The following is a 25,236-nucleotide window of genomic DNA, read 5'->3' as shown; positions in this document are numbered from 1 at the left end:
AGAGCTCTCTTGAGATTGTTCTTTGCTCTCACACAACTCACAACAATGGAAGGCTCTAGAACAGTGAGTCTCAACAGGGGGCCCGTGCGCCGATCCCCTCTGTGCGACAGACAAACATTCAGAAAACTCCCTGCGTCCAGTCGGACCAATCAGGTGAACACAAGTGGACAGAAATGGAAAAAACTTCAATATGTTTGTGACAAATAATCTCTTGAACTTGAACTTGAACCGGAACCTGAAGAGCAGCTGATTCTTAAAACTTGGAACGAGCTTCCCGTCACATAGCACACAATGCAGCGTGTGAGTATTGCCGTATTGACCATGTTTGGCTCTACATACGCATGTGAGCAGTCTTTCTGGCATCTGAGAAACATTGAGAGCAACCTACGCTCACGTTGAACTGATGGAAGCCTCAACGCAGCATGAAGCTTGACCTCACTACGTATGAAGCAGACTACAAGGCCATCAGCAAAACTATGCAGCACCAGAAGTCACATTAATGGTAAAAAGTATTTCATTTATTACTGGTTAGCTACAGAATAACAACAATATTATTTAGAAGGATAAAGAGAAATGAATTATATATAGTGCTTTTTTAAGTACTGGCAGAGAGGAGGATGCTGTCCAGGCTTCAGTCCATCTTGGACAATGTCTCACACCCTCTCTACGACCCACTGGCCCAGCAGAGGAGCACCTTCAGCAGAAGACTCCTCTTACCCAGATGCACCACAGAGCGCCACAGGAAATCATTCCTGCCTGTGGTCATCAATCTCTACAACGCCTCCCTCAGAGAATCAGAGAATCATCTCTGTAATCTGACCTCAAAACACGGTCTTCCACTTCTGCACCTTCTTCTTTTTGCACATTTTTAACTGTACATTTTACACTCTATATAGATATGTTTATAACATATAGATATGTTTATATATATATATTTATATATAAATATGTTTCTTAATAATTATTATATGCTGTATGTAAATATGTTGTATGTAAATATGTTGTATGTAGATTTGGAGCTGGAACAAAAGTAATTTCCCCCTGGGATTATTAAAGTATTTCTGATTCTGATTCTGATTCTGAAACACCAGCGATATGTTGAAACATCTTTGGATGCAACATAGGCCAAAATCCCAGGAATACCATATTTGACACTCTATGCACGAGTGCCGCTGCTTCCCAAACGAGCAGCACTCCCGTTACCAAGGGTTAAGACCCTATGTTATAATAACATTAGCACGCTTAATGGCAGGCTTAGCAGTGTGATGTCTGACCTCCAAATACGGCCTTGGAATAGCCAGCCGACCTAAAACTTGTGAATTACCCCTTTAACAAAACGTAAAAGTACGGGAATGTGTGAAGTGTGTGAAGTGTGACTTTGGGTGTGTGTGTGTGTGTGTGTGCCTGTGCCTCCTTAACCTGAAAGGAATGTGCTATCTCACAGTAATTAAACTGAACAGTAAAGACCCGTTTTCCACAGAACACAGAGCACACAGCTCAAGGTCGTGAAGCAACGATAAATGCTACATGTTAACTTGGTCTCACTAAGACACTCCGCTGTACATCTTTGAGTGCACTATGCATTCAAAGTCTTCGAAGAAGTTGTTGTGTAATGAATATTTATTTGATCTACGTCACACTTGGGTACGTTAGTATAAATTCAGAAGCGTGCTGTGGAAGCAGATTTGTCCTTTGACATCAGAAGAGAGTCTAACCAACCGCCTGATCCCGGCCTGGTACCAATCATGTTGAAAAGCAGATGGATGGACAAGCCCAACTCAGGAGCACTACCTAAGCTGCAGATTGTCAATGTGAGACGCTTTGCACATACGTTTGAGGCACCATTGGACCTCAAAGCGCGGAAGATCCACAAGTGCAACACTGTTTCCCAGCCGGGCCGCAAGAATACGCACAGTGGTCGTGTGGATGAAGAAAGCCTGGCCTGGCAAATACTGTCCTCGCGGAGAAGCAGCGACTCCTCAGCAAGAACACATCCAACACCGCTATCATTAAAACACACGGTGATAGATGAACAGATTATGGCCAATACAAACGATAACAAACTAATGATGATTATATAATGTGGCGCATTGTTATGTGTGATATGCTCATTCAGATGTGCGTTTTCACTTTGTTTTTCAGACCTGCCCCTGCACACAATCGTTCTAGATGTAAAGACACGGTGGAATTCCTTCAATTTGATGATGAGAGATTCTTTATGCAGGTCCTCACCATTCATGCTGCAGTCGTGGATCCACGGCTAAGGAAGCCAACTGAGAAGGACAAGTAAGGGGGGAGGGGATTATGGGACTATTTCAATATGGCTAATTTTAAACTTGGTGGATTAGGAAAGTCATCCCATGGAAGGATTGTCTTAATTTTCACATGAAATATAATTATTTTCTATTATAGACTGGTGGAGAAATTGGACACTGATTACTCCAGTCAGGAGTTTGTGCAGCGAATGCACCTGCTGTACACGTCCACCCTATGTATCTCAAGTGATACAAGTCCAACCCGTGGTCAGATTGTTCCAATCCTACAGAAGTTGGAGGACCATTTCTCTCGGCATTCGCAAGAACCATCAAGGTGAAGATTTGGACCGACCTCTCCACATGTTACCAGGCGCCGTGACCGACATCTATTCATTCACCATGAATATGGCAGATGCATCACAGACACTAAAAGAACTTCACATTCAGTCACAGTTTTCCCAGATTGTGTAACACGGATGTGTCTTTGCTGGATTAAAGATGGGGTCCAGCCCTTCCTGGAGGAGGCGGCAGTGATGGATCCGAGATTGAAGTTAAAAACGTAGGGATAACTGTCTGGGACAGGTCGAGCTCAGCAGCAGTAGGAGCGAACACCACGGTGGCAGAAGAGGCATTTGACTGGACTTTTGATTGTGGTGCATTTCTGTTCTAATACCTTTCTTCTGGTTCCATGCACGAGACCACCACTTACATGGTCAGTTTCTTTCAGAGCAAGAGAGTGAAGTGATAGTGACGGTGTGATGAGGAGGAGGAAGACGCTGTTCATTATGATGATCATATGGCATGGATTCAAATGTGAAACTTCAATCAAACCATTCAACTTAACCATTTGGTTAGAATCATAATAGTAAACTTAAATTAGTTTATGTACTGTAGGTATGTGACAAATAATCTCTTGAGCTTGGACTTGAACTTGGAATTTCATCTTTACATTTTAAATTAAAATTAAATTTTATTTATGTTATTCTATTCACTAACTGCATTACGTTTTAGGAATCAGTTGGTTTCAGTTAGTTGCTAGGTAGCAATTAGGTTAGCAATTATGTTCGGCTTAGTAACTATTGTGCATTATCTCAGGGTGCGTTGCAAAGGCATTTCACTGCATATATGTATGAAAGTATATATATGTATGTGACGAATAAACTTCTTGAATCTCTTGCCTCTTGAATCTTGAAATTGTATAGCACTTTTTAAAAACACAGTTAAAAAGTGCTTTACAGAACAAGATCAAATAGAACACAGTCAGGATAGAAACAACAAAAACATAAATAAAAACAGTGCATGTTCTATGGATAATAAAAACAGATGAAATGTGAAAGAGGGATGGAAACTAGACAAACAACAGATTTACTATATATACATAAAAAAAAAAAAAGCCTCCTCTCAAAGTAAGTTTATGGTCCAGTTCATTTCAGACCGCACCCTTAAAGCAGCACACGACCGCCTTGGAGGAATTGGACCGCGGGCTGCAGCAGACAACGCAGCAGACCGCCTGGTGCATCGGTGAGAGAGTTGAGCAAGAAGTCCAGATCCACGGAGCCCTGCCTCCCATCCATGTCTCCGCTGACCCTGCTACTGCACGGGGTGGCGGCAGAAGAGACACACCGACCCCCGGGTGACAGAGCTTGCCCAAACCTCTTTTGTGTGTTCAAGCGTCCTCCACCCCATCTGAGACGGCGTTTTCCATAGCTGGAGACACCGTGAGCCCAGAGAGATTTCCTCCCAGGGAGAGCAAACGTGCTCATTTTTCTGCAGGAGAGGTGTTGATTTTATGTGCCAGTTTTAGAAGAAGAGCACTAAATTTCTATTTGGTTTCAAGCGCATTCCCTTCTGAGGAGGAGGATTGTCATTTATTCAAATGTTACGAGGCAAACGTGCCTATTTTTCTAAAGATGATTTGTTTATTTTGTCAGTCGGTTTAATATTTGTTTTCCAAGTTATATCCTTTTAAGAAAAGGAAAGGAGCATTGTAATTTATTTTAACATGTTCAAACGTTATTAGGCCGCCATGCTACACTGCGTCCAGACTCAGATATTAAAACAGCTGCGCTGACGCTGAAAACCTGCTTTTTCCCCCCCCACGCAGAAAATTGATCAGGAATCACTTAGGGAATCGATAAAGAATCGGACCCATAAGCAGAATCGATAATTGTGTTGGGTATCAATAAAATGTTATCGATTGCCGTCCCATACGCGGCACTTGCCTCAGCGCCTCTCGGTCCGACGGTCCGCGCGACGGTCCGCTCCAGCGGGGACGGGGCGCACGCTGCCGGGCGGCCTCCCTCCAAGCCCACGTTCGGGCGCCACTTGTGGGAGACTCCGGCCAAAGGTTCGGGTTAAGGAGGGAGACAGAGACTTTTCCCAGTGAGCATCCGCGCAGGCGTTTTATTTATTTTTATTAATTAACAACAAAAAATGAGAAGTGTAAATCCGTCACATTCAATATGAATTGTGTCAAACAGCCTTCACCTGTTTTCCTCTCCGGCGCCCACTTGCTGACTCAAAACTTGAGTTACGAAGAAAAACAAAGCACTCTCTTTTGGTGGAGCGACTCCAAACTCCTGAATCATTTTCACGATTTTTTTTCGCCACGACCGAATTGTTCGCGACTCTTGCATCACTGCTACCTCACACCATGATGTACAATACGGTATGGGTGGCGAAATACGGATGGCATTTTGAACAGGAAATATTTGCAGGGGGAAGGGCACATTTAAGTTATGGTAACTTTATTTAATATTATCCATTTAGAACACATTGAAACATTCTTTGATGCTTGTGGCAAAACAGATGAATGCATATCGTGATTGGCCTCCAGAAAAACAACGGTTCGCTCAGCCTTTCCTGTTGCCTTGACTAAAGTTGCAAAATCAGCGTTTTATTCCTTACTCCCATACTCGAAGACACACATGACGACAATACCTGACGGTTGTTTTTTTTTTTAGCACCTTGTGAAAATCCAGCTCAAGAGACAACTCACTAATGTACACCTCATCTCACCTCATCGACCTGTGGAAACCGCTCGACGACAGCATCCCAGTAAAAGACCAGAGGTTTCCGCCGTTTGGTTCTTAACACACATGGCTCCATAGATGAGTTAACAATGGAAACATTAGAAAAGAGATTTAATAAAACGAACCACGAGATCCATGGTCAAGCCTGCTCCAAAAACACATGTATAACCTCTGTAAAGTAGTGTAGGTTAAAAACATTGAACAAGCTGTGATTGATCCTACCTGTTGAGAGGTAATCAATTCGATTTTTTTTTCCCCATTTAAGTAAGAAGAATTGTCAATGCTCCCTTAAATTTTGAGCTTAGCAACTGTTATCCAAGTGGCGAATTGGCCGCTCCTATCCATTTTTGCTTTGATTTAGAAAAAAAAAAGTGCCAACATATTGATCAAGAACAAAAGGACAAGAAAAACGGCATACCAAACTGTAGTTGAGCGAAAAGAAGACGCAGCTCCCTCCCGAAACGAGAACGAGAAATGAAATAAGATAACAAGAAAGATTTACCCCCTTAGTTACGGACCTTTCTGTGGGGGTGGGGTGGGGCGGGGCGGGGCGGGGGGGGACATTCAAAGTGCCGCCTGAAAGAAAACTAAAGCCCCGGGAGGGAGGGAGGAGAAACAACGTCCACGAGAAGAGAGAGAAGCCTCCTTGAACGAGAAGAAAGGCTTTTTTTTCCCCCCCATTGTTTTCAAAGCATCTCCGGCTCCATTCTGACCCCAGCCTGTTGCCTGTTGCCCTAGCGCTCGATGCAAACCATTGAAATCCATTTGTGTGTGTGTGTGTGTGTGTATATATATATATATATATATATATATATATATATATATATATATATATATATAAATAAATACAGACACACTCCTATCAGCCACAACATTAAAACCACCACCATTAACCACTAATATTGTGTAGCTCCCCCTTGTGCCGCCGAAAGAGCTCTGACCCGTGGAGTCATGGGCTCCACAAGACCTCTGAAGGAGTCCTGTGGTATCTGCACCAAGACGTTAACAGTAGATCCTATAAATCCTGGAAGTTGTGGGGTGGGGCCCCCATGGATCGGGCTTGTTGTTCCAGCACATCCCAAAGATGCTCGATCGGATCGGACCCTAACCCCGGTCATCCACATGATGTAGAAGAAAACGTGATTCATCAGACCAGGCCACCAGGCCTTCTTCTAGGTTGCTCCATGGTCCAATTCTGATGCTCACAAGCCCATTGTAGGCGCTTTCAGCGGTGGACAGGGGTCAGCAAGCTGTGATGCACTGTGTGTTCTGACACCTTTCTATCATAGTTCATATCATAGCATCAACTTTTTCAGTAATTTGTGCTACAGTAGCTCTTCTGTGGGATCAGACCAGACGGACAAGACCTCGCTCCCCATGCACATGAATGAGCCTGTGGCTGCTTCACCGGTTGTCCTTCCTTGGATCAATTTTAGTTGGTACTAACCACTGCATACCGTGAACACCCCACAAGACCTTTCGTTTTGGAGATGATCTGACCCAGTCGTTCAGCCATCACAATTTGTCGCTTGTCAAAGTCCCCCAGATCCTTACGCTTGCCCATCTTTCCTGCTTCCAACACATCAACTTCAAGAAGTGACTGTTCACTTGCTGCCTAATATATCCCCACCTCTTGACAGGTGCCATTTGAAAAAGATGGGGAACGCAATTCACTTCACCTGTCAGTGGTTTTAATGTTGTGGCTTATCAGTGTATATATATACGTGTGTGTGTATATATATATATATATATATATATATATATATATATATATATATATATTTAGCCCTCCAGTTCTTCAGCAGTAGACGGACCAGTAGATGAGGTTGAAGAAGATGTAGGAGCCGGGGAAAATCATCCGCGAGTACTTGTCGATAGCGTGCGTGTTCTGGATGATGTTGAGGGCACGCAGGCTCTTCTTCTTCTTGGTGGCCGTGGACTCGCTGCTCATCGACAAGTGCACCACCATGTGCTCGGGCTTCTCAGGGACGCCGCCCCCCGCCTCGTCCTCGTGCTCCTGCTCCTCCTCTGGCAGCGGCATGGGGTCCTCGGTGTAGCCCGCCAGGCTGTTGGTGTCGGCCTCGCTGTAGGTGCCGTCCAGCATGGTCATGGTGCGCGTCTGCGAGATGCCGCACGTGCATGGGAGAGACTGGGGGGGGAGATGGCGGTGGTTTAGCAAACAAAAGCAGCAATTATTTTTCTTTTAGACAGTAGTCGGTGGGTGCCAGTCCATCACAGGGCCATATATACAATTACTCACAGAGCAAGGAGAGAGAGAGAGAGAGAGAGAATACACAAATGATGTGCTCAGCGTAGATTTGGTAGGCAGTGTCTGCCCCGGAATATTAAGAACATTCGATGTACTAAGCATACTAAATTAAGACTTGCGCGTCTTTTTGAGCAATTTCAAAATACCCAATCGAATACATATATTTGGCAGGTTTTGATGGTTGAAATAATGACATTTACTCAAGTACGCCAGACAGACAATTAGACATCAGACATTTAAATGCTCTTGAAGAGCTTGTTGAGCACATCGTTTTAGTGGATGTGGATATGTGACCGAGAAAATGTCAGTAGTTGATTTTCCGTCCGTCATGTCACACAATCGCAGCAAATCAGGCGTCGAGGAGCCACATGGAGATCATCAGGGATTTATGCATTTTGTCCAAATGATGAATTCTCCGGCTTCGGGTGGCCTGGACATTTTTCAACAAAAACGTAATCCACAGCTGCGACTGAAATACCCTGGCTTTTAAGTTTTATTTGGGCTAATTTGGCCAGAGAGAAACTTTTAAGTCACTTTGCAATGCTGTTACAGGTTGACACTTGAGAGGCGTACGCAGGCCTATGCACTGTTTAAAAAGCAATGTGGAGAAAGTATGGGGGATAGAAATATTGGAAAGATGAAATACCGCCTGTGTTCAAGCCCTGCCCCCATAAACACAGCAATTGTCACCTCCAAATGTAATAACAAACCATACACTGCATCATCTATTCAAATTGGATTTTTTTTTTTTACCGCCCTCTATGTTAGTATTGGAGTCGTGTTAAACTCAATTGGCAAATTAAATAAAGTAACTATCAAGTACTTAAGATATGGTTGAATGGTACAATGCTTCTTGGACTACAAGCTGACCTAGGGCTGAATCACTTTCCAAAACAAATACCAAAAAAAAGCATCTGTCTCTAGTCACAAATATACAGTGGTACCTTGATTTACTAGTGCACTAACATATGCATTTCGAGTTACGAGCCGTCGTGCGGTCGATTTTTCGTTGATTTGCGAGCAAAAATGTGAGTTACGAGGAGCGAGCTTCAGGTACGCCGCCGCTAGTTGGCGCGGCGAGCGAAACCGGCCAGCGTCCCGCGTCTCACTCCTTCACTTCACGTGGTTACATGAGCGTGGAAGCAGCTCTTTTGTGTTTTGTGATCGCGATTTGTGCTTTTAGTGCGTTTTTTTTCTTACCATGGGTCCTAAGAAAGTAAGTGCTGAGAAGAAGAAGCGGATGATGTCGCCTGAATTAAAGCACGAAATCATAGCGAAAGTGAAGTGAAAATAAATAAATAAATAAATTGCAGCAATTAAGTTCAGCAATAAAGTGGAGCAACAAACGAAAGCGACCGAAAAAGCAGGAAATGCAACTAACTCCTCCACCCTCCACCTCCGCCAGCATCTTCCGTTAGTCCAAGTCGTCTGATCTTCAAGGTTAATACACTTTATAAAACCAGTTTATTTCTTTTCATTCTCTTTTATTATGTTTTATTATGTTTTTATACAATATTTGTTATTTATAAATAAATTTTTCTTATTTAAAAACACGAACATATTGGGGGCTGGAACGGATTAATGGCATTTCAATGAATTTCAATGGGGAAAATTGATTTGCTATACGAGCAGATTGAATTACGAGCTCCGTCACGGAACTAATTAAACTCGTAAGTCAAAGTACCACTGTACTACTAAGAGGACTTGGCCACTTGCGGAACGGCCACTTTATGAATGCATATATTCTCCCTGTATAATATAAGAGTGGGAAGCCACCCCAGCAGTGGGAAGTCACAGTCTGGCACCCAGGTATCAACTTGTTCAAGGGCAATGGAAGTCTGTTCTCCCAGTGCAGCCATGATTTTTAGTGGGTTAGGAAACCCATAGGAAACGCACATGAACATGGGGAGGGATGCAAACTCAACACAGAAAGGCCCCCAGTCAGGTTTGAATGCAGGCATCAAGGCAAGAAAAACCTACACTCTCCAGTACATTAAAGTAGTAACCCATACCTGTGTCGGCTAGATTAACACACCAAGTCCCAGAACTCCAATCGAAAAGGCAAACTTGTTTGGACAACATCAGGGTTTACCCTCGTCTTTGATCGAAAACGACGAAGTATTCGTCGTTTTCCTGAAATTTTCCTGAAAGTATGCCTTCTTCTGATCGGACTCAGCCACCAACAGTGGGAACAACATATAAAAAAAATGCAAATACATTGAACGAGCATTTCATACATAGTGCCAGCTAAAAAAACATATCAGACATAGGATCTCACGCAATATCACTTTGAGTAGCCTGTCATCAGCGTATCAGCATGGGGTAACAAACACTTTGCTGTAGCATGAATGTGGCTACCTGGGATCTCGCCCGCTCCCTCATCTTGCGTTCGCGCCGGTCCTGCACGGTGGACAGGTAGTTGACGGCGGCGTACTCCAGCACGGAGAGGAAGACGAAGACGAAGCTGACCCACAGGTAGATGTCCACCGCCTTGATGTAGGACACGCGGGGCATGGAGGCGTTGACGCCCGTGATGATGGTGGACATGGTCAGCACCGTGGTGATGCCTTGCGATGGACGGGGCGAAAGGAAGAACCGGGCGTTAGGCGTCACTTTGAAACTCCACGACACGCGGCCCTTTCGAAGCGTTCTGCGTCAAAAAGGCGAGACGTGGAAGGAATCCACGGGCTCATTAATCCGCCTTGGCTCGGAGAGGATGAAGGAAGCCGATTGACGGCCGAGATACATTCAGGGACGTGGCGGGCAATAGTTCAACCTCAGCGAACGGCTGAAAACCACAGGGGAGGGGCGGGAAAACAAATGGGCATCGCCTCGATGCGTTAAATGAATTCAGAACCAAAATAATGTCGACGTGACTTGTGTGCCTGTATCGTCCGGTGTCACTGCCTTATTAGGCGCTCAGCGGAGCTATGCCATGCTTAAATGAAGACAAAAAAAAACCCGGAAAAAATGGCATTTGTGGGACAAGCTCAGGGTGATGTATTTGTATTTGGGGAAAAAAAAAAGCTTCATTTAGGTTCTACTTTGTGGCGCGCTGGTAAGGTTACCTGGCACGTAAGTAAGGAATAATGTCCAGCCGAGCTGCTCGTTATGGCGAAATAACCCCCGGGAAAGGTGATCAGGAAGGTGAACTCTGGCGGGGGTTATTCGGCGATAATGACCGTCTGGCTGCACCCTGCTTGTTACGCGGCTTTGCATTGAGACGGAATATTGATGAACGTGGCCCACGCTGCAACAATGTAGGAAACTATTTGCCTGACAAAAACAAGCTTCCCCCAGGCCACATCCGCATTCACGCCTGAAAATCTTCAAGGTAGAGAGGCTGTTGCCCGTGACAACAGTCGTTATTCACATTATCTAGAAATGACTGACAGCTGATTGGCCGCTGTTGACCAGTCAGCATGGTACTCCATGCTGATCCAGAGAGTCGCGTAACAACAGGAAGTACCGTCACTGGGGCTTTACTGGGTCCTTCACAAGAATGCAACCGCAACTGTTTGGACTCCACGGTTAAAAGGCAACGACTTGAGGAATGTTTATTTTTCACGATACAACCGCTGGCGCAACTCACCGAGGGAGACCCGCGCCGGCACGGCCCGGCGGTCGATCCAGAAGGACACCCAGGACAGCATCACCATGAGCGTGGCGGGGAAGTAGGTCTGTAGCAGGAAGAAGAAGATGTGGCGCCGCAGCGTGAAGTTGATGTACAGCCGGTTGTACCAGCCTGGAGGCCAGGGAGAGGGGGAAGAACCAGGAGCAAGGAAAACAGGGAAATTCCAGTTAGTTTGGCTTTGGGGGTGTTCTTTCAAAGCTTAAAGCAGGTTCTACCTGTCTGTCTGTCTGTCTGTCTGTCTGTCTGTCTATCTGTCTCTCTCTCTCTCTATCTATCTATCGATCCATCCATCCATCCATCTCTCTCTCTCTCCATCCATCCATCCATCTATCTCTATCTATCTATCCATCTCTCTCTCTATCCATCCATCCATCCATCCATCCATCTCTCTCTCTCTCTCTATTTATCTATCTATCCATCCATCCATCTCTCTCTCTCTCCATCCATCTATCTATCCATCTATCTATCCGTCCGTCTATCCATCTATCCATCCATCCATCTATCATCTATCAGTCTGTCTGTCTATCTATCCATCCATCCATCTCTCTATCTCTCTCTCCATCCATCCATCCATCCATCTATTTGTCGGTCCGTCTATCCATCTATCCATCTATCCATCTATCTATCATATATCAGTCTGTCTGTCTATCTGTCCGTCCGTCCGTCCGTCCGTCCGTCCGTCCGTCCGTCCGTCCGTCCGTCAGTCAGTCAGTCAGTCAGTCAGTCAGTCAGTCAGTCAGTCAGTCAGTCAGTCAGTCAGTCAGTCAGTCAGTCTGTCTGTCTGTCTGTCTGTCTGTCTTATTTAAAAACATATTGAAGCCAAATGAAAAGTAAATGAATTTGCACAATAGAATTGAAAATGTCCACTATTCCACACATTCAAACCCTTCACCACATTGTTTTGTCTTGATCAATTTGATGTTGGTATTGGACATGTTGATAGGCGCCATGAATCTAGTGACTCGATCTCCTTTGCTGGCACCTGTGCTGCTGTAGAAGGCCAGGTGGGAGGTGGTGTGGAACTTCTGGATGAGGAACTGCGACAGGGAGATGCGGTCGTCGGTGCTGAGGGACTCGTCGCCGCTCTTCCAGTACAGCATCAGGTCCTCGTCCGTGTAGGCGTCTGCGTTTTCACACAAGAGCAGCTAAATCATTTAACCCGCCGCAAAGGACCGAACTCGCTGAAACAGATTCCACCCCGAGATCAAACCGCTCGCTGGTTATTGACAGACAGCTCTGTCAGCAGATGTACGTGGATGTACGTGGATTCCCTCAGCAGTGGAGTATTTTTGTCCCCGTCGATTCAAGGTTTCACCATTGCTCGGGTGCCGAATAGGTTCTTTTGATTAATACTATTGTTTTGTAAAAATAAAAGGAATTCAATAATAGCACCTCAAGCAGTGATTCGTGGAAAAATTATGATGGCATCAAAAGCATATTAAAATTCATGCACAGTCATATTCTATTGCCGCTAGAAGATGGTGTGTGCGGATGTCCCTCTGACTCACTTCAAATAGAAATAATAACTTTTCCCCATATGATCAATTCATAAATGTTTAATTCCACAGCCAGTGGCCATCAGATAGTGCTAGTTAGATAACTTAAAATCACAATTTGATTGTTCATATTCATTCTCAGATAATTAAAGTGAGATATCATATAGCCCCCTGTTTCTAATTAATCTTTTTAATGAATAGAAGAATATTATTAATCATTAAATGAGTGAATCTTTATAACAAATGATACGGAGAAGAATAATGAAGAATAATATCAAATGCATTATTATTAAAATCATCCCAAGACATTTTAATGTCATGGCATGGCATCACAGTGCATTCCTGTTTAAAATACAAGACTTTCGAAGACATTTTAATGGCACAGTTTAAATAAATGTTACTGGGTCAGTCCTGTGTTCCACAATGGAAGATGAAACTACCGCTTGAAGTCATACACCCCGCGGGGAGAGACAGTCTTTGCAACTCAGTCGCAGAGCCATGAAGCCACGCCCCCTGCCGGCTCGCCGTTTATTGAAAGTTTATTAATATGACACTTTGTGTGTCCAAATTGCGCCAAATTCGACACTGCACATCCTTGAATCTCCAGGAATACACCCACCAAGTGTGAAGTAAATTGGATGAATGGTCGAGATAATTGAAGGACATACAGACAGATAGAAAGATTGAGATTCTTGCCTTTATTGTAAGATAGTTCGAATATTATTATTATTATTATTATTATAATTATTGTTATTATTATTATTATTATTATTAATAATAATAATACTTACAGCTCTCCAACTCCAGGGAGCAGGTCTGGGAATCCAGAGGAAATCGACTGAAGTCCATGTTACAAGCTGCGGTCACAGTCACCCTGTTTAAAAATAATAATAAACACAGGGTAAATTTTTGAGAATCACCCCAAAATTACCATGTTTATATATATATATATATATATTTATGTAACTTGATTTATCCATATAGGTTACAAATGCTATACAGTAAATTAAGCCATACAAGATTGGATATAATCGTGTCTTGATATACAGTACAAGTACTCATTTTATTCAATTGCCCTTTGTGTATGAATGAACAATGACTGGAATGCTGAAATGTATTCATGATTGGACGACAGGTTAACGCATGCTTTTCCCCCATTTCTATAGAAACCCTATAACGATATATGTAGGTTGTGGAGGTGTTTTATATACGTAAAACCGATCAGCCACAACATTAAAACCACCTGCCTAATATTTTGTAGCTCCCCCTTGTGCCGCCAAAACAGCTCTGACCCGTCGAGGCATTAACTCCATAAGAATTCTGAAGGCATCCTGTGGTATCTGGCACCAAGACGTTGAGGTGGGACCGACATGGATCGGGATTGTTGTCCCAGCACATCCCACAGATGTCGATTGGATTGAGATTTGGGGAATTTGGAGGGCAACACAACACCTTTTTCTGCAATTTATACCTCAGTAGCTCCTCTGTAGGATCGGACCAGACGGGCTAGGCTTTGCTCCCCATGCGCATCAATGAGCCTTGGGCTCTCATGACCCCGTCACCGGTTCACCTGTTGTTCTTCTTTGCACCATACCGTGTGGGAACACCCCACAAGACCTGTCGTTTTGGAGATGCTCTGACCCAGTCGTCTCACCATCACAATTTTGCCCTTGTCAAAGTTGCTCAGATCCTTGCACTTGTCTATTTTTCCTGCTTCCAACACATCAACTTCAAGAAGTGACTGTTCACTTGCTGCCTAATATATCCCACCCCTTGACAGGTGCCATTTGAAAAAGATGGGGAACGCTATTCACTTCACCTGTCAGTGGTTTTAATGTTGTGGCTGTGGATGATATGTTATATATAAATGTCAGCAGTGAACTTTAGCATTGAACTCCAAGTACATAAACCTCTGAGTAAAAGAAAATATTGCACCTGAAAGCTACGAATAAATTGGAATAAGTGTAGCTTCTTTGTTCTCTGGTAGTAGACAGCAGCGTGCCTGACTGCGCTTGTTTGGGCACCAGATTGATTGTAAACCTACCTAATTAAGTCTATTGGACATCTCTAATGGTTTTTCAGATTCAGTCCGATCTGTGATGCAACACGTCAATTTGTTTTACTCTCTGAACAACTCAGGTTTGAAGTGAAATTGTAAATGCTGCCACTTTAAATGGACGATTAACTGAATGGCAGTGGCAGAGATCAGGGAACGGGAGACCAAACGGGAGAGGATGCTAGAGCCCCAAAGCGCTTATCAAGGCTAAACGGCAATGCAAGAAAAATGAAAACGTCAATAAATGAAATACCAGATTCATTTTAATGCGGTAGCATTTGGATTTTTGCTTTACTTTCTCTGTCAAATAAAAAACAAGAACGTCTCAATGCACTGACTATGCGTGCCAAAATGTTGGTCTATCTGGACCTCAGTATTGGCTTTTGGGCACAGTGGGGATGAGAAACAAGGGCAACTTAAAAAAAAAACAACAAAAAAAAAACCGATCGCAGTGGCCATTTAGCTATAAATGGGGCACAATGTCTGGCTAGAACAGTGGGCGTCGGCTCAAACATCTTGCCATGGAAGGTGGTGAAAGCAAAAGGTGACCTTTATACTTGTCTGGCCGAGCTCCAAAAGGATTTCAAAGCCCAGAAAAGATCAGCAGAACGGCTTCCCAGTTGGAGAACAGAAGAAAGATGCAGAAGACAGACGTATCGTAATTTGAGTGGTTTGTAGATTTGATTTCAAGTGAATGATAACAGCAGTATTAAGCGAAGGGGCTGAAAGATGCAAATTTGTTGTCTTTGTACTTTAGGTTCAAAATGAATTACATTCCCCCTCAATCACTGTGTTACTGTTTGGAAAACCAGGAACACAGTGTAGGAACTACAAATCGCATAGGAGCATTATTACACCACTCTGTGGAATAGTCGATTCAGATTGATCATTAGTCATATGTAGGATGGGGTTTTTTTTGGAAGGAGAATCATTTGCTCCATTGTTGCTATTGTTTGCCACATTGTTCCAGAATATTTAAATTCCCGGAAACTCTTGGACCACGCAGACTAGTTACAGAAAAATGTAAAATCAACATTCAGTCCCAATGTATTATTTTATTTTGTGCGTAGCAGTGCAATAATACGGGATAATGCACAGCCGGCCAGTCATTATCGTGAAATAACCCCTCGTTTGCAATAAAGACCGGCTGGCTGTGCGTCATACCTTACTTAAAGGGCATCAGAGAGAAGACGTCATCTCGTAGCATCTCACACTTTCAGAGCTGCTTTCATGCAATTCTACACAAAAAAGTCCAAGTTGATCAAACTTAAAAACAAAGGAGATTAGACCGGTACCTTCACCTCACCCCCTGTCCTCACCTTAGACTGTACAGGACGTGTCCGTCGGGGAAGACGCGGAGCATGATGTTGTCGGTGGTGGTGTCGTGGATGAAGGACCTCTTAGAGTGGACGAAGAAGACGTCGGGCACCCAGATCTTCTTCACCAACCGCCCGTCAAAGGTCATGCTCTTGTTGGTGCTACTGGTGAAGGACAGCCGCTCGTCCTTCCAGTAGTGTCTCAGGTACAGGGTCATGGTGAAATCCTGTCCACGGGCGGAGATACGGTGGTAAAAAAAAGAAGAGCATTTGCTATGTTGTTGTTGTTCATGCATTAATGAGTTTTTGTACCACCTTTGACCATGTGCCAGTCACTGAGTAGAGAAGGAAGATTTTCTTTATTTTTCTGGTCTCCAATTACTTTTTTTTGGACCAAATCCAAAAAACATTGTTCTGACTAAATCCCGCGTCTCCCTCCTTCACTTCACGTGGTTACCTGAGCGTGGAAGCATCTCATTTGTGTTTTGTGCTCGCGATATGTGCTTTTTTTAGTGCAGTTATTTTGCCCAATGTTTTTTTCCTCAGTGGCACACATCAGTGAAGAAGATTACGTTGTTCTTCTTTGTTAAGCAAAAGTGAAGTGAGAATAAATAAATAAATAAATAAATTGTAGCAATAAAGTGGAGCAACAAAGGAAAGCGACCAAAAAAGCACAAAACGAAACAAACTCCTCCAACCTCCTCCGCCTATCTCCTTCACCCTCCACCTCCCCCAGCAACTTCCGTTAGTCCAAGTCGTCTGAAGGTTAATACACTTTATAAAACCAGTTTATTTCTTTACATTCTCTTTTATTATGTTTTATTATGTTTTTATACAATATTTGTTATTTATAAATACATTTTTCTTATCTAAAAGCACGTAACGAAAAGAAAATTGGGGTGTTTTTTTTGGGGGCTGGAACGGATTAATGGCATTTCAATTAATTTCAATGGGGAAAATTGATTTGCTATACGAGCAGATTGAATTAGGAGCTCTGTCACGGAACTAATTAAACTCGTAAATCAAAGTTCCACTGTAGTCTTAAAGATTGCCTTGGAGACCACAAATAGGCAAATAAAGTTAAAAAATAATGAATTTTTCAAAAAGGGAATAACACTTACTGATATAAAAGGCTATTTTTAAACTGAATTATTGAGGGGGCAATAGTACTGCTAAAGGCCTTGATTACAATTGTCCCGAATTATAGGATTAGGGGAAATAATTCTAGCGTTTTCCTTTAATAATTTCCTTTTCCTTTAAAGTCTGAAGCTACTATACTATACTATTCAGTACTAGGTCAATTTAAAATATTCTGGTCATGTTTTAGGTAAAGAAAATACCTTTAACTGCAAATAGGTTACTGTTTAATGTCCTTAGTGGCCATTAATCTTCCTTGTCTACGAGTGACCGGCAGGTTAGTAAGTTCAATACAGGCCATGTAGGTCCACAAGGCTAGTACATAAGCCGAGGCAGTGTCCAAAATAAAAAATGTGGCCAACTGCAACATAAATAAAACCTCTTAAATTTGTTTCCATTTCATCACATGGGATTCACCCCTCTCTCTCGCAACACAAGAGGTAAACATGGCGTTTTCACATTATACTAAAAGGGGGGCAGCTTACGTACCATATCCACCTCAGAGATACTGTCCAAGCTCTCCACCTGTACGTCCACTCCGACGGGGATTGCCGGCCCTTAAAAAGACAAGATGCGTGAGATAATAGATGTTGAGTCTTTTGCAGTATAAAAAACAATCGAGCATTTGTTTGTGTGTAAGCGGCGATAGTGCCGGATGCTTAGTTAATTATTTTTGGCCTTTCTTTTGGTGGAACTGCAGGGATTACAACTTTGATCGCCTATTAGCAGTGATCGAGGGCATCACTCTCACCCCAAATGCCCTAGGAGGGACACTTCTTACAGTATACTAATTGTATTTTTATAGTCTACGTACAGAGATGTCCCATTGATCAATGATTGAGGGCTGGACAAACGATAAACCAAGGACCGTCTCAGCCAGAGACAAAAGCTTATTGAGTCAGAGTCCAAGTACAAGACTTCCCTGTAAAGTGAATTCAGTGATTTGCTTCTAAACACATTATACATGCGAGCAAGTAATTGCTGAAAACATGTTGAAAGACTGAATGATCTAGTACTGAAATCTGGAGTGAGACTATTAAACCGTTTCTCACCATTATTGTGGTGCAGATTTTTTTTTTCGTGGTGCTAACTCATGACCCAATGATGTAGAGCAGCCATACTTGGCATGGCCCCACCCCCTAATACGATATAAAGACCAGGTCGGAATCGAAGCATCAGTGGTGAAATAAGCTAAGCTAACAGCCCGGAGTTTGGGATAAAACATAGTTTTGGGAATAGACACCTAGAGTAAAAGGCATCTTCAGAGAGACCGTGAACTCATGCCCACGGACGCCCGGAACAAAAAAAGAACCGTCCCGCTGGTTTGACCAGGCGGGGTTTGGTGACGCTAGCATTTGATGCATGCCAGCAGGCTGCGGAGCCCGGACCTGGCCTGCGAGAGCGGGGAGTCGTTCGTCCCGGACAGCGATGCTGTGAGGTGACCAACTAGACGCACAGGACCGGGTTCAGCAGAACATTTAAACATGGAAGCTACGCAAACGTAAACGTTTGACACGATTAACCTGATTGGGTGTGGTTTCAGCGTCTTCAGCAGACACACCCCCAGTGTCTCAAAACAGAGGGAACTGCCTTTTTTTCACGACCTTGCAACCTAATTTTACATACTACACTATATGCTATATATATTTTTTGATCATTCAAATTTGGCTTGGTGATTAATAACACATTTTTCCGTGGTGTGTCAAATTCAGAACACAATTTAATTTCTGCTTTACAGGGACTTGAAGGAACTTTAGTCGTCCAACTCAAGATCGGTGGAGGTTAAACTTCAAGAAAAGACAACATTACAATGCCAACTCAAATTGAATACCACGACTTCCAAATGCAACAATCAATCCTTGTGGGAAGCGTCAAAATTTGACTTGACTGTGTATTTAGGCTGTTTCTCTCTTCTGTCGGGAAGGTTTTATTTACCCTGGCTTCTCTGGGGTGGAAGTCTGCCTCTTCCTGTATTCAATTGTAAAATAAATAATTCACGAGTGTGGAAAACTGGCTGTAAACCCAACGTTTCATGCTGAGATTCAATGAAAAATAATATGACATTGCTTCTTGATCTTCTTTATATCTAAAAATGCAGTTTTCTGCATCCCGTCTGCAAAGAAGATGAAATAATAATAATAATGTTTTGTTTGACGTAACACTGTTATGTTCGGGCAAGAAACTCAAGACCAGGTTCAGAGTTGCGCACTACGTACAACACTACTTTTTGCCAACCGTTTGGTCTTGTAACCTCAAACATTTCCACACAGAAGACACTTTCATACTGAAGCTATTTATATACAATGAAATTTCATTTTCCAATATTGCCACTGAATTATTGATAGAGCCGTGCCACTTTACCAGATCTGACATTACCTCTGACCTCCCCCACTTAGGGATAACAGCATTAAAGCGACCTCCTTTACCCATAATGTGCACACCGAACACAGATAATACCGATACGGAGGAAAAGATTTACATAGAATTTGAACCACTTAGCATCACTTATCTATACAGTCTGTAAACCCCAAAGGATTAGTGGAGATGCTAAATGGTAGATTAGAGTCACGGCCGGTCCCGATGCCGTGGAGATGAGGGCTTGTGGAGAGATCACTGTGGTTGAGATTATAGGGTGTAATTATAGTTTACTGCAACAAAGACGCTAAGTGCTGCGCTGTCCCAATCAAATATATCATAAAAGCTCTTAATCTGAAAACCTTAAGTCTTCGGGTGGGTGCATACAAAAGGCATCTTGGTGGTTATGCCTTTGGTTGGAAAGTGGAGGCTCGAGCCTTGATCTGCTGTCATCTACATAACAGATATGTTTACCCCATATGCGCCAGTAAGCAGCCTCAGATCCTTGGGCGGGGTCCCTTCTGGCTGTGCCAAGGTCTAGACATAAAACTAAAGGTGACCGTGCCTTTTTTTTATCAGGGCCCCTTGGCTTTAGAACGACCTGCCTGAAGCAGTGACTTATTTTAAATAATTTCTCATATACTGTATATATTATTGCAGCTACTCCAGGACTTGTCTTAACTTCTCATTATCTCAACGCATGGAAACACTCTTTGTGCACAAACCCAGAAATTATTCTAATTTATGGGGGGTGGGGGGTGGTGTGGTTTAAGCAGCCACACCTGCCTTGGGTCTAGGTAATTGGGCCCGGGATCAGGGTGCCTGTTGCTCGTCAGAGCAATCAACAGGCAAAATGTAAATCACCCATCCCCACGCACACGCACACACACACACACACACACACACACACACACACACACACACACACACACACACACACACACACACACACACACACACACACACACACTCAATTGAATAAACTAAATCTGTCAACAACCCTGGAGTCTTGTACTTTTGCCGGCTTTCTTCAGATTATTTCTATTTAGACAAATGACAGTTATGGCTCAACTTGAAATGTGTTTTGAAAGATGTTTTTCCTATGGGCAAGCACATAAATAGGTTTTCATCAAGTTCAAAATGATAAAAACCCCATGAAGGTTCCACTTACAGACACGCTATTTGCTATCACCGGCGTCAACTGTGATTCCAAATAGTCAATGGAGATAACTTTGACACAATTCTTTTATGGGATAACTTTGATTCTGAATGTTTAATGGGGATAACGTTCGCTTCAAATGGTTAATGGGTACAACTTTGACACCAAATGTTATAATGGGGATACCATTGACTCCAAATATTTAATGGGGATAACTTTGACTCCATATGTTTAATTGGGATATCTTTGATTCCAAATGCTTAATGGGGATAACTTTGATTCCACATTTGTAAGAGGGTTAACATTGATTCCAAATGTTTAATGGGGTTCATTTCATTCTGAATGGTAAATGGGGATCAATTGTTTTCCAAATGTTAAATCGGGATAACTTTGATTCCATGTGGTTAATCAGGATTACTTTAATTCTAAATGTTTAATGGGGATAACTTTGATACCAAATGGTTAATTGGGATGTCTTTGATTCCAAATGTTTAATAGGGATATCTTTGATTATGAATGCTTAATGGGGATAACTTTGACACCAATTATTTAATAAGGATAACATTGACTTAAAATGTTTAATGGGGATATCTTTGATCCCAAATGGTTAATTGGGATATCTTTGATTCCAAATGCTTAATGGGGATAACTTTTATCCCAAAAGCAAAATGGAGATAACTTTGATTCCAAATGTTACATGGGAATAACTTTTATTCAGAATTGCTAATAGGGATTACTTTGATAGCAAATGGTTAATTGGGATAATTTTGATTCCAAATGTTTAATTGGGATATATTTGATTGCAAATGGTTAATGGGGATCATTTGGTTGTTGTTTTCCAAATGTTAAATCGGGATAACTTTGATTCCAAGTGGTTAATCAGGATAACTTTGACTCCAAATGTTTAATGGGGATAACTTTGATACCAAATGCTTAACAGGGATAACTTTGACTCCAAATGTTTAATTGGGATATCTTTGATTCCAAATGGTTAATGGGAATATCTTTGATTCCAAATGGTTAATGGGGACATTTTTGTTTCCAAATGTTGAATTGTGATAACTTAATTCCAGATTTTTAATGGGGATAACTTTGATTCAAAATGGTTAATGGGGATAACTTTAATTCCAAATGTTACATGGGGATAACTTTGATTCCAAATTGCTAATGGGGATAACTTTGATTTCAAATGTTAAATTGGGATATATTTGATGACAAATGGTTAATGGGGATCATTTGGTTTCCAAATGTTAAATTGGGATAACTTTGATTCCAAGTGGTTAATCAGGATAACTTTGATTCCAAAGGGTTAGTTAGGATATCTTTGATTCCAAATGTTTAATAGGGATAACTTTAATTCCGAATGGTTAATGGGGATAACTTTGCTTCAAAATGGTTAATGGGGATAACTTTGCTTCCAAATGGTTAATGGGGATAACTTGTGATTCCAGTTTTTAATGGGGATAAATTGGATTCCAAATGGTTAATGAGGAAAACTTGGACAGCATTTTGAAGTCACTTCATTGGTCAGTTCAAGTGTAATCCCTCCCTTCAGACCATTTGACGTTCATGGCATAACTTTCATTTTCTACCAAAGGATTTAGAAGGAAAAACAAAAGTGACGTAATCCAAGCACTATCACAATCTTTTAGGATTATGAGCGGTTGCTCAAATTATGTCCTACTTTATTGTGAAATACCAAGAGAAAAAATCTTTGGCTTTGTTGGAAGTAGTGAGGTTCCGTATTTCTGTGTGTCAGCCCCAAATGTCTAGAGCCTGACTGTTTGCTGCTATTTCCAGCTTCCCCAACTATGTTGATAGAAGCCGTCCCTCGTCTAAACTCCCTCCAGGATTCTGGCATCCCCTTCCCCAATCAATCAGAGATGTCTTGAAATTCCATGCCCTCCTTCCGCCGCCTTCTCACCCCTACTCTACTGAAACAATGATATGTGATGGACAGGGGTGGCGGAGCCATAGTCAGGAAGGGGAGTGTGTGATTTATTTTTAACTTGAAGGACGTGTTGAAGTACTCCTTTACTTTCTCCAGGGACGGCATTGCGTACCCATTTACATTTCAGCTGTAAATAATATGCATGTAGATATTGGAGATTGGTTCCTTCCATTGTTTTGTCGGCTTTGAGGCTTGGTTTTCTGACACAATTACAGCATTTTCGCGATATATTCCAGGTTTTATGGGAATCCCTTGAGTCAGTCCCATATGCAATCCATCAGGACTTTAATGTGATGAAATGTGTTATTATCAAGACTTCCAAGGACCAGAAGCTTTATCCAAAGTCGCATAGGATATTTTATATAGGTTTGGCCTCGGTCTGGCACGGACCCTTGCTGTCTGGTATTTAATTTAAGGGATGTGGAAAACTCAAAATTGGTGCTCATTGCTATTTCACAAGGTTTCCTGGAGAAATAATATCACCAGAAAGACAGTGAATCCAAATTGACGCCGCTATCTACTTAACAACAAGACTAGACTAAAGAATAAACAATGATCTTCAACCAATTATCTTCAAAATTTACATATCGTCACCAGTGGCCGCCCAGTAATTCCCATATACGTACACACTTCCCCTAAGATTCCTAGACCCCTTTCAGGACAGGAGGATGAATCAGGTCCTTGCTTCTTCATTTGACAAACGTGTCATATATCCAATAGATTCTATTTACTACTAATGATATAGAGAAATTTACCCTTGTATTATGTCGGACAGATTTGACCCAAATTTAGGTGTTGATCATAACTAACAGATTGGTTAACATATTAATACATAAACAAGCCAAGCCCACAGCCTTTTATTATAAATAAAAGGCTGGTTAACACACTTGTTTCAGAGACCAGGTGACTTTGCCTAATTTGGGGTGAAGAACTTCTACACAGATATGCATAAGATAAATATTGACATCTTGATGTTTTTGTTTATGTCTATTTAGCACATTGCACCCGATTTTGATATTTGATAGGTTTTGACCACAAAGGAGAATAGGGCTTTATGAACTAGCAGCTAGAATTAATAACAGTCTCTCTCTCTCTCTCTCGCTCTCTCTCTTTCTCTCGCTGTTGCTATGTCATGATACACAACCACACAAAAGAGAGAGAGAGAGCGAGAGAGAGAGAGAGAGAGAGATAGAGGGGTACTAAATGTATGAAAACTCTATATTTGATCTTAAAAAAGCTCACCAATGCCTCACAGACATAACATTAGACAGGTGCAGATCCACATTGTGGGACTGGACTCTGTTGCTGTCTGAGAGAGAAACACTGACATAAAAAATCACTCTTTACTCCCTCACTCACTCACTCAGAAGCAACTGTCAGAAGAGGAACATGAGCAGACGATTCCCAGTCAATGAAGACCTTGCACTAATCTTAAACATTGATAATGACAGTTAAATAGAGGAAGTGTCTGAAACTGAGGACAATGTTGAAAATCATTTGAGCGCAACGAATCGTCCTCTGAAGAAGAAGAATAAAATACACAGGTTGAGAGGGACGCGATGCTGATGGAATGGCAACAGCATGGTCACAAACCCCCTGTGCAAGGCAATGAAGACCGTCAGTGGAAGACAGAGAACGGTCCCAGGGCCTACAGAACCACATTTGCAGTTACACAAGTTCATGACACCAAATCTGCCTTTGATCTGTTCATACTACAGTCAGTGGAGAGTATTATTCTGGACACAAACCTGGTGCTTTATGGTGCTTTTTATACTCATTAAAACGTGCTTCAGTTCAATTATTCATATGACCGTTTTGATGTGAGTTACAGTTGTCATCATCACGTCCAAGCTACTTGGGCCGCTCGCCATAAGTAAGTTAGGAAGTACATTTTATTTAAAAAGCGCCTTCCAAAACCAAAATTACAGGGTGCTTTACAATAAAAACATTAAGGAAAATGGAAATCAAAAAAAGAAAGTTACAAACATAAATGTAGAAAATAACAATATAAAACTAGGGCTGTCGATCAATTAATATAGTTAACAACATTTAATCACAAATTGATCGCACATTTTTTATCTGTTCAAAATGTACCTCAAAGGGACATTTTTGTTGGACAAATGTGCTTGCTTTATGCAAATGTATGTTCATTCAAAATCAATAAACAACCCAAAACATTTGACAAAGTTTGTCCAGAAACCCTCAAATGCACTTAATTTAGCGAAAAAGGAATATGCTCAAACCATCACATGGCAAATAAAATGAATAATTATAATATTATACTTTTCTTTTGTGCTTACATAGACGTTTATCATGTTCTGTCCCACTCATTACCTAACCCAATCAAGAAAACATGAACAATGTGCCGCCTGTCTATATACAACACTGATTTGTCTGTATGTGTGTCAATCAATCGATGTGTCCTTGTCAAGGTTGTTGCTCGCCTATCACAGGGGCAGTGAGCCACAAGCGTCGCAGACAGCCTACGACACTTGTGGCCCGGTCTGACACAATCCGTCTATCTGCCTGTGGTGCGTGCATAAGCGCACGCACACCGCTCAACCCTCCCCCTTTTT

General features: G+C 42.2%; 1 protein-coding gene across 2 annotated transcripts in view; it reads right to left on the bottom strand.

The window, feature by feature from the left end:
* Positions 1-7,085: 7,085 nt before the first annotated feature.
* The window catches only part of gabrr2a (gamma-aminobutyric acid type A receptor subunit rho2a), a gene marked incomplete at both ends in the record, with an annotated part of 44,708 nt that continues 26,557 nt past the window's right edge, over positions 7,086-25,236 (bottom strand). For both annotated transcript variants that reach the window (XM_080012602.1, XM_080012603.1), the window contains 7 exons: positions 7,086-7,436; positions 9,915-10,123; positions 11,149-11,301; positions 12,173-12,313; positions 13,478-13,560; positions 16,062-16,285; positions 17,685-17,752. In XM_080012602.1, the coding sequence (XP_079868728.1) occupies positions 7,086-7,436; positions 9,915-10,123; positions 11,149-11,301; positions 12,173-12,313; positions 13,478-13,560; positions 16,062-16,285; positions 17,685-17,752 (1,229 nt within the window). The remainder of the gene's footprint in view (positions 7,437-9,914; positions 10,124-11,148; positions 11,302-12,172; positions 12,314-13,477; positions 13,561-16,061; positions 16,286-17,684; positions 17,753-25,236) is intronic.

Source organism: Zeus faber (genome assembly GCF_960531495.2).
Source record: "Zeus faber genome assembly, chromosome: 13".
Lineage (NCBI taxonomy): Eukaryota > Metazoa > Chordata > Actinopteri > Zeiformes > Zeidae > Zeus > Zeus faber.
Note: the sequence above shows the minus strand (reverse complement) of the source record. Positions and strands in the feature narration are given on the sequence as shown.